The sequence below is a fragment of the Gallinula chloropus genome, assembly GCF_964237585.1.
Source record: "Gallinula chloropus genome assembly, chromosome: 18".
Classification (NCBI taxonomy): domain Eukaryota; kingdom Metazoa; phylum Chordata; class Aves; order Gruiformes; family Rallidae; genus Gallinula; species Gallinula chloropus.
In genome coordinates, this window is record NC_140103.1 from 12,844,897 (window position 1) to 12,858,796 (window position 13,900).

The 13,900-nt window shown below is 50.6% G+C and overlaps 1 protein-coding gene across 1 annotated transcript; it reads left to right on the plus strand.

The window, feature by feature from the left end:
• Positions 1-12,714: 12,714 nt before the first annotated feature.
• LOC311198439 (olfactory receptor 14A16-like) lies at positions 12,715-13,638 on the plus strand (the record flags this gene model as incomplete). The annotated part of the gene is made up of 1 exon (XM_084272388.1): positions 12,715-13,638. The coding sequence occupies one exon, from the start codon at positions 12,715-12,717 to the stop codon at positions 13,636-13,638; it is 924 nt and encodes a 307-aa protein (XP_084128514.1).
• Between the last annotated feature and the right edge of the window lie 262 nt (positions 13,639-13,900).

The window sequence follows — 13,900 nt, forward strand, 5'->3', positions numbered from 1 at the left end:
ACACATCAAGGCAGCTCAGACATGATGGGTGGAGAACCGGGCACAAGAAGAACTTGGTCATTCTGGGGGATGCCATAGCAGTCAGAGGTGCTGAACAGGGATCTGGCCATGAGCACACTGGGCTGCACTGGGAGGAGCGTGGACACACAGACAAGGGCCCTTCTTGTCCATTTGGATGCAACGCTGGTGAGACCACTTCTGGAGCAGTCAGTCCCAGTGTGGGGCTCCCTGGTCTGGAGAAATGGGGAGGAACACTCATGTGGGCAGTAAAAGTATGGCAAGTTACAATTAGGGGTCTTGTGTGGAGATGTTGAGTGACCATTGCTTCTGTAGGTCGGGGAAGGGGAGGCTAAGGGAAGCCTTGTCGGTGGTATGTGGAAAGAACATAGGATATCAAATCCACTGAAATGACAGCTTTGAAGGTCAGAGTGGCCGTGAGGATAAAGAAATGTCATTCTGAGGGTAGTGCTGTGGTGCAAGAAGTCACTCAGAGAAAGTGTCGATGAGCTGGTGGCTTTGTGCTTAAAGAAACAGCTGGTGAAGAAGGAGAAACAGCAGTACAGGAAGGGACATCATAGGGTGAGAATGAGGATGGGAAGGACAATGCTTTCCTGCAGCCTGCAGGGAAACAGGTATAGCATAAGGGCAGTGTGGGATGGGCCGTGGTGCAGATGGTCAAGGATAAAAAAGGCCTGATAGAAATGAGGTCTCTGCCCCCTTGTCTATGGCTGATGGCCCTGCCACAGAGGCCTCAGAGGTAACACATTGTCCTCATGGCCACGGAGCATCACTGAATCCTTGAACCCACCACACGAGAGGACACCATGTGTCATACCCCTGTCCTTCCCTTGGCATCGCACTCCCCACATCAAATGGAAGAGCCCTGAGACACAGGTGAGGGTCAGGATCTCCCTGCCCAAAAGCTGGAAGTCAGTGCTTGGCATTTCTGCTTCATCAGACCAAGCCAGGGTGTCCTCAGCATCAGAGCTGCCTGTGCTTTGTCTGTGTTTGTTCTCACGGCCTCCAGTTGTCTGTTCTAAGGAGCCCATGGGGAGACTTGGTCAGGAATGGCTCCCAGTGGGGTTCCAGAATGCTTCAGTGTACTTTGGGCATTACTCCTGACTTAACTTCTGGAGAGGCTTCATCATTCTCCTCTTGGTATCTGAGTCTGTAGAGTCAGAAGAAAAGACACCATGGGGCTTATTAACATCCAGAAAGCCCTTACAGGCAAGTCTCTTCAACTCATTTTCATTAAAGAACTCAAGACTTCTACAACTACTTGGATTTTAGTTGGGTCCTTAGTGATACAGGTTTCAAAGGAATTTCCCTGAAGGAACTTTTTCCAGTCACAGGTATTTTCTGCCATGGCTCAGTTGGTAGAAGAAGTGACAGCAGCATTCTGTGATGGATGTCGATTTCCTAAAGAGATCTGGACAGGCAGGATAAGCAGTCTCTGGAGATCCAACCCTGCATGGAGAACCTTGCTCTTCCCCAAGACCAGCAGCTCCCCCACTGGCCTCCTGGGACTCCCAACACTTTTCCTGGCATCATCTGTGCTCACAGGCACAGACAGATTTCTCTGACAACAAACAGCAGTTACACATGACACAGTTTAATACCCATGAAATCTCTCTCCTCAGCTGCCTGCTATGGGCAAGCAGCGTGTGAAGCGGGTGAACTTTACTCGTGCTACTAGTGCACAACCTGGGGAGGTTTCAGGCCAGTAAGATCCTTCATCTCTCACAACTTCAGCTTGGGTGCTGTTGCTGGATATTTCCTATTTTTGAAACTTGACACTGATAGAGCCCGAAAATGACCTCAGTCACCGTGAGGACCGTTCCCTTGGCAAGGACTGTCCTGAGCTCCAAGGTTACTGGATCTGCTTGTGGGTATCTGGGGAGATTTCAGGCCAGGAACATCTTTCAGATGTCACACTTTTTTGGGGGGAGCTATTGCTACATATTTATCATTTTACACTCGACTCTGATATAGGAAACTCATGTCAGTCAGTGTTAGGATTGTTGCCCTGGATTGCCTTCAGCCCCAAGGTTACTTGGGCTGCTAGTGGGAGTCCTAGGGAGCTTTCAGGCCAGGATCTTCTTTGGCCCTCCCCCCTTTTTTTTGGGAGTTATTGCTGGATGTTTTGAACTTTCAAATGTGGATGGGAGAGCTGGAAAATTATGTCAGGCACTGTTAGGACATTACCTTGATAAGGGGAGCCCTGAGCCCCAAGATTACTGGGTGTCCTAGAGGGCTAGCCAGGGAGATTTTAAGCCAGGAACATCTTTGAGCCCTCACTCCTTTCCTTTATGACCTATTGCTGGACATTTCAAAGGTCCAACTGTAGACACTGCTGGAGCCTGAAAACAACATCAGGAAATATAAGGACCAATCCTTTTGCTAGAAATGCCCTGATCCTAAAGGTTACTTGGGCTGCTTGTCTAATCCCTGAGGAGGTTTCAAGGCAATAACATCTTTAAGGTCTTGCTCTTTTGTTTGGTATCTGCTGTTGGATGTTTAGAAATTACAAAGATGGAAGCTGGTAGAGCCTGAAAATGATGTCAGGCAATGTTAGGACTGTCCCCTTGTCAAGGAACACCCTGAGCCCCAATGTCCCTTGTGCTTCTCATCTGATCCTTGAGGAGGTTTCATGACAGGAACATCTTTCAGCCCTCACACCTTTTGTTGCGGTGCATTTATTGGATGTTTAACATATTAGGGGAAGGCTGTGGATGTGTCTACCTGGACTTCAGGAAAGCCTTTGACACCGTTTCTCACAGGGTACTGATTGACAGACTTGCTGCCACTGGCCTGGACAGGTGGACCCTCAGCTGGGTTAAAAAGTGGCTGGATGGCCGGGCCCAAAGGGTGGTGGTGAATGGAACCAAATCCAGCTGAGGCCGGTCACGAGTGGCGTCCCCCAGGGCTCAGTCCTGGGTCCAGTTCTGTTCAACATCTTTATCACTGACCTGGATGAAGGGATTGGATGCTCCCTCAGTGAGTTTGCAGATGACACTAAGCTGGGAGGAAATGTTGGTCTGCCTGAGGGTAGGGAGGCTCTTCAGAGGGATCTGAACAGAATGGACCCATGGGCTGAGATCAATTGGATGAAGAATAACAAGGCCAAGTGTAGAGTGCTGCACATGGGACAGAACAACCCCCTGCAGCGCTACAGACTGGGGGGAGACTGGCTGGAGAGCTGTCAGGCAGAGAAGGACCTGGGGGTCTTGGGTGACTGCAGGCTGAATATGAGCCAGCAGTGTGCCCAAATGGCCAGGAAAGCCAACAGCATCCTGACTTCTATCAAATACAGTGTGTCCACTAGTTTGGGGAGGTGATTGTGCCCCTGTACTCAGCATTGGTGATGCTGCACCTCGAGTGCTGTGTCCAGTTCTGGGCTCCTCACCATGAAAAGGACATTGAGGTCCTGGAGTGTGTCCAGAGAAGGGCAACCAGGCTGGGGAAGGGGCTGGAGGGCAAATCCTTTGAGAAGCAGCTAAGGGAGCTGGAGGCATTCAGCCTGGAGAAGAGGAAGCTGAGGGGAGACCTTATGGCTAGTTACAATGACCTGACAGGATGGTGCGGAGAGGTGGGCAATGGTCTGTTCAGCCAGGTGACAGGAGAAGGGATAAAGCATGAAGCTGTGCCAGGGCAGGGTCAGATTAGATGTTAAGAAAAAACGGTTTACTGAAAGAGTTGTCAGGGCCTGGAACAGGCTGCCCAGGGAGGGGGTTGAATCAACAGCCCTGGATGTGTTTAATAGATGGGTAGATGAGGTGCTCAGGGATATGATTTAGCTTAGGACGGGAATGGTTGGAGTCGATGAATTTAAAGGTCTTTTCCTACCTTGTGATTCTCTGATTCTTTTTGATGTTTTCATAAATGACCAGATAACTGGACTAGAGGGTGTCTTAGGTACATTTGCATATGACACCAAATTAGGAGGAGCTGTTGACTCTGTTGAGGGTGCAGAAGCCTTGCAGAGACCTGGACAGATCAGAGAGCTGGGCAATCACCAACACCATGAAGTTTAACAAGGGCAAGAACCATATACTGCACATGGGAAGGGGCAGCCCTGGCTGGGGGGGGTCAGATGTTGGAGGGATTTGGGGGTCTTGGTCAACAGCAAGTTAAACATGAGCCAGCAGTGTGTCCAGGCAGCCAGGAGGGCCAAGCGTATCCTGGGGTGCATCAAGCATGGCATTGCCAGCTGGTCCAGGGAGGGGTTTGTCCCGCTCTACACTGTGCTGGTGCAGCCTCAAGTTAAGTGCTGGGTGCAGTTTGGGGCACCACAGTACAAGTGGGACATAAAAATATTGGAAATGCTCCAGAGGAGGACAATGAGGATGGTGAAGAGTCTGGAGGGGAAGTCTTATGGGGAGAGGCTGAAGTCCCCTGTTTTCTTCAGCATGAAGAAAAGGAGGCTGAGGGGAGACCTCATTGTGGTCTATAGCATGTTGAGGAGAGGAAGCGAAGGGGCAGGCGCTGATCTCTCTTTGGTGACCAGAGATAGAACCTGGGGGAACAGCATGAAGCTGTGGCAGGGGAGGTATAGGCTAGATGGTAGGGAGAGGTTCTTTACTGACAGGGTGATCGGGTACTGGAACAAACTGCCCAAGGAAGTGGTCACAGCACGGAGCTTGACCAAGTTCATGAAGCATCAGGATGATGCGCTCAGTCCCGTGCTCTGACTTGGCTGACCCTGTGTGGAGCCAGGGGTTGGACTTGATGATCCTTACGGGTCCCTTCCAACTCAGGAGATTCTATGATTTTATGATTCTATGACCGTGTCTGAAATCAGCACTTAGCAGTGGATCTGCACACCAGCACTTGTGGTTGCTCTCTAGATTTCCCTTCCCCTTGGACCATTCAGACACCTCCCAACCATCCAGCTGCTGCTCTGAGTTCCAGGGAGTTACACCCTTGCCTTTCTGGCAGTTTTCTGACTCATTCTGTCTTTAGCCAACTCTTGAGTTGTGGTGATTTCACAGTCTCCTTCCTCACTAGAACATTTCTGACACAGTTAAGCTTTGTGGAAGGTGAACCTCATTGGTGGCAGATTGCACTTGGCATAGAGTGAGGAGTGTTGAATTTAATGGTGAATCTTGTCAGGTTTCTTGTGTTGGTGGGAAAAAAACTCCCTCTCTGCTGCCTGTGTGCAGCCAGTTCTCTAAGGAAAGCAGGGGAGCTGGTACAGAGGGGCTGTAATGCCCCACTGTGGAGTGCAGCAGAGAGACCTGATGTAAGGACAAGGAATGCAAGTCCCAGTTGGCTGGTGAGAGTCATGGTGGGCTTGTGGAGATGTGCAGCAAGGTTGTCCCCACTGTGTCAGACCTCAAGGGACCATTTTTCGGAGCAGTCCAGACCTCCTTAGGAGGCATCATGGATCAATCTCAGTCAGAGGTTGTCACCTCTCCTCTACAGTGAAAATAACCTACACACTTGAAAAAAACCCTATTTTACTCTGAGTTCCTTTTGAAAGAGCTTCAATGATCTGTACATCTCTAGAAGACTTGAAGATAATTACATGAAGAGACACAGCTCATTATGGCTTGGTTTTTACTTTTAATGAGCCCTGGGGTGCATTTGGTGCTGAGTCCTTGAAGCTCAGGTACTGAAAGGAAATTACACAAAAAACTCCATGTCAAAAGTAGAAGCCAAAGTACCCTGAAGTATTAATGAGTCCTGCTGAGAGCCATTGCTGGCTGAGCCTCCCCAGGGACTCGTTAGCACAGGTAATTGGAGGCCATGTTGGCTGGTAGGCAAAGGCAATGTACAAGCAGCTGAGATGCAGAAGAAAGCCCTGGGTTGGTTTGATGAAGCAGAAAGGCCAAGCCCTGACCCCCCAGCCCAGGGAAGACAGGTCCTGCCCCTCAGGCATTGCTCAGGCTCATCTTGGGGCAGCATGGGATGTGTAATGCTGAGGGAAGAACAACAGGATGAGAGTTTCTCCTCATTGTTGGTCCAAAGCCCAGCTAGAAATTCATCTGGCCTCCATTTAAAAAGAGAGAAAGAGCAGGGAGACCCTCCATCCCCTATCAGATTCAGGAGAAAACAATGTTGAAAGACAAGGACAAGGCTGAGGTGCTTAATGAAATGTTTGCCACTGTCTTTAGTAATAGGAGCAGTTGTCCAGAGAGAATCCAATTCCCTGAGCTAGGAGACAGGGACAGGGAGCAGAATGAGCCCAACTCAGTCCAGGAGGAGATGGTCCTGCTGCACCACAGAGATGTGCAGAGATCTGTGGGGCTGAATGGGATGCACCTAAGGGTGCTAAAAGAGCTGGCAAGGGGGCTTCACCAAGCCACTTTCCATCAATCCTGGCTGACTGGATCAGTCAACATAACCCCCTATATAAGAAGGGAGAGAACGATGACCAGAGAAATTACAGGCCTGATAGTTTGACTTCAGTCCCAGAGAAGCTGATGGAGCAGATCATCCTGAGTAGCATTATGCAGTTCATGAAGAAGCCCCAGGTGATCAGGCCCTGTCAGCTTGGGTTCATAAGGGCAGGTCCTGTTTGACCAATTGGATCTCCCTCTATGACAGGGTGACCTGCTTCTTGGACAAGGGAAGGGCTCTGGGTGTTGTCTACCTTGACTTTAGCAAGGCCTTGGACACAGATTCCCACCACATTCTCCTAAAGAATCTTGCTGCTTGTGGCTTGGAAACTGTGGTGGTTCAGCCCCAAACAATGGCTGAGCACCACATGCTGCTCTCTCACTCCTGGAGGAGAAACAGACAGAGCCTCTGTGGGTTGGGAGAAGGACAGTTTACTGACAAAAGCACCATAAAAGGGGACCAATAACAGCCCCAATTGCAGTCACACCCAGTGATAGCACAGAGTACCTTACAACCCCAACAACAACAGAGTTCTGCACCATGCCAGGACCACCCCTCCCCAACCAGCCCCTTGGATGGGGAAGTGATGTCAGGTGGTGTGGAAAACAGCCCAGGTGAACTCAGCACAGCTGTGCTGGCTGCTTGGGGAGGTGAGCTCTGGCCTAGCTAGAACCAGGACATTATCCACCCCTGTTTCCACACCATCTACATCATGCCCAGATCTTATGTTTTCAGAGTCCTGGGGAGGTTCATAACATCATTTATTATTTACACCATCTGCCATGGACCACTATCCAGGAAATAGTATAGAGAAATATGTATTATTTGGCCTGTTTTCTCCTTTGGCAAAGTCTATAACCAGCTGGATGGCTTTCACCTCTGCAAACTGGCTGGATTTGCCTTCTCCATAGGTAGCTTCTGCAACTTGTTGTGTAGGACTCCACACAGCAGCCTTCCACCTCTGATGTTTACCAGCAGTGCCACAGGACCCATCGGTGAACAGGGCAGATTTTTTCTCATTTCCTGGCAGTTCACTGTACAGTGAGGTCTCTTCAGCACATGGCACCTGTTCCTGTGGTGATATTCCAAAATCTTTGCCTTCTGGCCAGTCTGTGATCACTCCCAGGATTACTGGGTGATTGGGGTTTCCTATTCAAGCCTGCTGTGGGATAAATGCGACCCACTTGCTCCACGTAGCATGAGTGGCATGTTGTGTAGGAGGGGCCTTCCCGTTGAACATCCAGCCCAGCACCAGCCATCAGGGTGCCAGGAGGAGCTGGGATTCAGTCCCAATCACTTCTTAAGTGGCTCAAACCCCTTCATGTGCTGCCAGTATTTCCTTTTCTGTTAGAGTGTCTAGATCCTCTGTAGTCCCGACTCCAAAACCCCAGAGACTGACCTTGAGCCTCCCCTGGTGCTTTCTGCCAGAGACTCCAGGTAGGACCATTCTCCCAGGCTGACCTGTAGAACACATTTTTTACATCTGGCCCAGTCTGGACGGGCCCAAGGGCTACTGCATGGACTACCTCCTGTTTGATCTCTTCAAAGGCTTCTCACTGGTCAGGACCCCATTGGAAATCATTCTCTTACCAGGTTACACAGTAGAGAGGGCTGAGAATGAGACTGTGGTTTGGGATATGCATTCACCAGAAACCCACAGTGCCTAGGAAAGCTTGTGTCTCCTTTGTGTTGATTGGTGGAGACATAGCTGCTATTATATTGATAACATCCACTGGGATCTGATTACACCTGTCCTGCTACTTTATTCCTAAAAAATGGATTTCTTAAGCAAGTCCCTTGCCCTTACTTCGTTTGATGGCAAAACCAGCTTGTAGCAGAATTTGGATAATTGTTTTCCTTTATCAAAAAAATTCTCTGCTGTGTTGTCCCATACAACCATGCATGGGATATCACTGTATGGGACTCATCAGGCTTTACCATGTCCCAGCATAGTCCATGGGAGATGATGGGGCTGTGTTTCCAGCCCTGGGGCAGTCGATCCCAGGTGTACTGGATTCCCAAAACAAGTGAAAACAAAGTCTGGCCTGCATTCTGCCACCAAAGGAATGAAGAAAAAAACATTTGCGATGTCCATTGTGGTGTAGCACTTGGCTGCTTTTGACTCCAGTTCATACAGGAGTTCCAGCATGTCTGGCACTGCAGCACTCAGAGGCAGCATGACCTCATTCAGGGCACGATAGTCCAGCCTCAGCCTCCACTCTGCATTGGAATTTTGCAGTGGCCAGATTGTACTGTTGAAGGGTGAGCGGGTTCTACCAATCACTCCCTGACTCTCCAGTTGATGATCAGTTTATGAATGGGAATCAGGGAGTCTCTGTTGAGTGTGGTATTGTTGCCTGTGCACCATCATGGAAGCAACTGGTACTTGCTGTTCTTCAACCTTTTGCAGCCCCACAACAGAAGGGTCTTCTGACAGTCCAGGCAGAAGAGAGAGTTGTTCAATTTATTCTGTCTCTGAGACAGCTATTCCAAAAGCCCTCTGGTACCCTTTTGGGTCTTTGAAGTGCCCTCTCCAGAGGAAGTCTATGCCCAGTATGCATGGAGCTGCAGATCATCAGGATCATACTAAATCATCTTTCACATGGCTAATCCCCTCAAATAATGGATATCTCTCTCCATGGTCATCCACTGGTCTGGCCAATACACAACATCTTCAATGAACTGGCACCATGCCCTTACACTTGATAGAAGTCACCTCCAGAGGCTGAGGGCTTGAGACTTCCTTCCAATTGCCTTGTTACTGCCTCCTTCTCTGGACAGGGATCCCAGCTGCTTGGCCTCCCTGCCTTCTCCCTGCTGCGTGCCCCATTGTCCCAGCATCAGAGTAGCCAGGTGATGATACACTCCCCTGGAAGGTGGCTGAAGTCTTTTGTCATGTCTCTCAGCTTACTCAAGGACAGGGATCGGGTTATAACCTCTGGTATTGCCTCTTCAGGACCTTGCAATGGTCCCAGTTCATCATCATCTCTCACAACGAGGACTGATTTCTCCATGTATTTCTTCTTTTGGATAGAGGTGACTGACAGTCGTACTGGTTGGCTGTCTGGATCAGCTCTGGGGTTGGCCTCTGAGGTTTGAGTACCCATGGTGCTTGTTGGGGAGACTGCGGGAGCTGCACTCTCTGAGGCCTGGGTAGCTCCAGTGCCTGTTGTAAGGGTTCTTTCTGGCTCAGCTGTGGTGTTGGTTTCTGAGGCCTGGGCAGCCACAGTGCCTCTGGATCTGTTTTTCTTGTCTAGGTATTTTTTCATGCCCTCCCACACCCCATGCCACCCCTGATCCTTCAGCCCAGGGAAGACCTCTTGGCAATATTCTTGGCACAGTTGTTGGTAACACATAGGTCCAGACAGACATTCAGGAGAGAGAGCAAGACACATATGCTGGTCTGAACATCCCAGGGATAGTCAACATTCTCAACAAATTCTGTAAGAAGCCTAAAGGCAAAATGGGAGGAGAAAGCACCCCTCACCTCATCCTCTACCGTTATCACAAACCTTCAGGCCTCACCTTGGGCTCCAAAAAGGGCTGTGGTGCTTCAGCTCCAGCCAGTGGCTGAGCAGCACATGCTGCTTACTCACTCCCACAGGAGAAAGAGACAGAATTTCTGGCCTAAGGACAGTTTACTGACCAAATCACCATGAAAGGAGAACAAAAACAGCCCACAGTGAATTTCATTTATACCCAGTTATGACTCAATAGCTGCACAACACGATGACCAACCCGATGACTTGGCTGCACTTGGACTAGGAGGCACCAGGAGTGCCCCTCCCCAACAAGCCCTTTTTATGGGGGAGTGGTGTCAAGTGGTGTGGCAAACAGCCTGGGCTAACTCAGCTCACCTGTGCTGCCTGCCTGGGGAGGTTAATTCTGCCCTGGCAAGATCCAGGACAGATGGGATGGGATTGGGATGGGGAGGGGATGCGATTGGGATGATGTAGTCAAGGCACCCTTTGATCAGGTGGCATGTCAGTTTGCCAGGGTCGTTTGCCTGTGCAACTGTAAAGTCACAAGCTGTAGGACGTGATAACTGCCCTATGACCTGCCAAAATCCTTCCACAAACCCTGCCATCAAGGCACTGGCTACTGAGGGAGGGGAAAATGTTGGAAAGACTGTAACAATGATTGTTAAATTGTTGCCCAGAGGAGCAGCCAGGAAGATTTCCAGGAAGAGCCAGAAGTGCAAGAGCTGCAGCTCCCCTGTGTCTGCAAAGGCCAGGAGGAGGAAGCAGCAGGTAGAGCTGCTATTGGACATGTGGTGCTCTGGGTATGGATGGTCCTAACTGTGATCATTCGCTGTCATGTTATTTGGCCAAAGGAATTCTCCACCAGGCTCAAAAATGCTGCTCCCAGGCAGCATTGCTCTATTGGACCTTGAACTCACCCATGTCTCTAAGAACACCTCTTCAGAGGCCCTTCAGAGGACAAAAGGGGTTGGTGTCTGAGCAACTCTCTCCTGGTCTCCACCCTCAGTAATTCCGATGGGAACTGGGACCAGCAGGTCCCTGGCAGCCATGCTCCTTAACCTTTGCAGGGGGTCAGAGACCCCTGCCTGTCCCTGCCTGGGTGTCCTGTCTCATGGGGAGACAATGAAAGGTGGTTGTCCTGCCCAAATCTGGTTTGATCAGGAGAACGGACTCTGAGGGACAGAAGGATTTCTCCCCAGCCAAGGGAGGGAAACTCAGTAAAGAATTAGTGTCTTTCCAATTAGGTTCCCTGGAGCTCCAGGGAGGAGCCCAGAGGGGATGTCTTCACCTGCTCCTCTGCTGCGATCTGGGCTGGGCTCCTGGGATAGACAGTAGGAGCTCAAGAAATATTGCAGCACTGCAGCGAGACAGCTCTGCCCAGGAGCAGCTCCTCTGCCAAGCACACAGGGCTGGGGACACTGCCTGTAGGCACTGTGGGGAGACCTGTGAGGCTGAGAGAGCTGATGGATGCTGAGAGCTGACTGGAGGAGAAATCTCCACAGCACTCTGCCTGGTATGTCTGTGGGTGCAGGGCAATGCAGGTTCTGTTCCTGGAGGGATCAAGCTGGGACATGGGGCAGTGTGTGGAGTCTGTCAGGAGGACAGGTTCTCCATAGGATCAGAAAGTGCTGCCTGGAAGGGATGCCCTTCTGCCCCATCAGAGGGAAAGGGCAGGACAGCTGTCTTGTCCTGGGCATGGTTGCAGAGGTGTGAAGCAGCCTGTGCACCAAGGGGTGCCCAGGGCTGTCCTTGTGAGCAGGGTCCCTGCACGCCAGGGGCTGTGTGCTGGGGCAGGGACTCTGCTGCTGCCAGGGTCAGCACTCAGCCTGCCTGGGGAGCTTTCCACAGGGATAGAGAAGGACCTCTGGGTTGAAGGAGTGACCCAGACAAGAGCAGCATAAGGTCCTTCTGCAGTAAGACAGTGCTGTCTGGGTCAGCTTTGCTCCCAGCTTGAGATGATCCTTGAGAAATTAAAAAAGGAATTTGAAGAACAACATCAAGGAAGCTATTTCCTGACAGGCAGAATCTTTGCCTTGAATTTTCCTCTCCTGTGGGCTGTGCTGAGTGAAGTTTATTAGAACTAATTTCTCCCCTCAAGAATGTCCACATCAGAGGATTTCCTGATCCCTGCACACACAGAGGTTCCCAGGGCAGTGTCCTGATGCCAGGAGGGGTCTGCAGAGCAGAGCTGAGCAAAGCACAGGTTGGATGAGGTCTGTGAGCACAGAGCAGGAGGTGACATGGGCGAAGAGAAGCAGCTCCAGGGACAGCTCCAGGCAGTGGAGACGTTGTCTAGGAAAGAGAAAGAAGAAGCTAGTCCCAGAAATACCCTGGCAGTGGGGATTTGGGACCTCCCTGATATCCTCTGCAGTGCAGACACTGATATTCTACAGGAACATCAGGGTGTGATCAAAGAGTGTTCAGCACAGGGCAGCTGAGACCAGGGCTGATGGACAGAGCAGTTCTTTCCACTCTGAACTCAGGGAAAGGTTTCACTGGCACTGCAGCAGCAATGTCAGGGAGTTCTGACAGAACAAACTGTCTCAGGTACAGGCAGGAGAAAACCAAAGCTTCAAAGCTCTGCTCTGGCCTTGGGTGAAACTGGAGTGACAGTGCTGAAAAGCTCATTGCTATCCACAGGGGATTTAGTCTGAGATCACACCATCCTTCTATTTACTGACTGCTGCCAGGCAGGACTGAGTACTCGATAGCCCACAGCTGACCCTCCTCCTAGCAGTGGCATGCTGGAGCCAGAACAAAGCAGAGCTCCCAAAAGGGACCTGACAAAAGTCTTCCAGAATACAGAGAGTCAATGTGAATTGGAAGAGGTTTTCCTCAAAGAAGAGTGCCTTTTCCTCCTTGGACAGGTCTCCACACTTGACAGCAGCAGATGTCCAACAGCAGCTCCATCAGCCACTTCCTCCTCCTGCCCTTTGCAGACACACGGGAGCTGCAGCTCCTGCACTTCTGCCTCTTCATGGGCATCTACCTGGCTGCAATCCTGGGCAATGGCCTCATCATCATCACCATAGCCTGTGACCACCATCTCCACACCCCCATGTACTTCTTCCTCCTCAACCTCTCTGTTCTTGACCTTGGCTGCATCTCTACCACTGTTCCCAAATCCATGGCCAATTCCTTGTGGGACACCAGGGCCATTTCCTACACAGGATGCGTGGGTCAAATCTTTTTCTTTTTCTTTCTGATCTCCACAGAGCTCTGTCTTCTCACTGTCATGGCCTATGACCGGTACGTTGCCATCTGCCACCCCCTGCACTACGGGACCCTCCTGGGCAGCAGAGCTTGTGTCCACATGGCAGCAGCTGCCTGGGCCAGTGGGTTTCTCAATGCTGTGGTGCACACGGCCAATACATTTTCCCTTCCCCTGTGCCATGGCAATGCTGTTGACCAGTTCTTCTGTGAAATCCCCCAGATCCTCAAGCTCTCCTGCTCAGAAGCCTACCTCAGGGAAATTGGAGCCATTGTGGTCAGTGCCTGTTTAGGTTTTGGTTGTTTTGTGTTCATTGTGGTGTCCTATGTGCAGATCTTCAGGGCTGTGCTGAGGATCCCCTCGCAGCAGGGACGGCATAAAGCCTTTTCCACCTGCCTCCCTCACCTGGCCGTGGTCTCCCTGTTTGTCAGCACTGGTGTGTTTGCCTATGTGAAGCCCCCCTCCATCTCCTCCCTATTTCTGGACCTGATATTGGCATTACTTTACACAGTGGTTCCATCGGCAGTGAACCCCCTCATCTACAGCATGAGGAACCAGGAGCTCAAGGATGCCATGTGGAAACTGATGACTGGATGTTTCTAAGCAGCAACAAACTGCTCATCTTCTTCTGTATATCGCTGGCCATGTATCTCACATTAGGACCTGTCAGTATTTAGTTGGGACTTGTAGGTGCTGTGGGGTTTTCTCCTTCTATTTTGTCTCTGATGTAAAAACACGTTCATCCCATTCCTCATGCAGTATCTCCTGGTCTTGTTTGACTCAGTCATGGCAGCAGAAGAAACACTCCCCTTCCCCTGTACCTGCATCACCACCAGTCTGCCTCTTTCATTTCCCTCGTCATTCA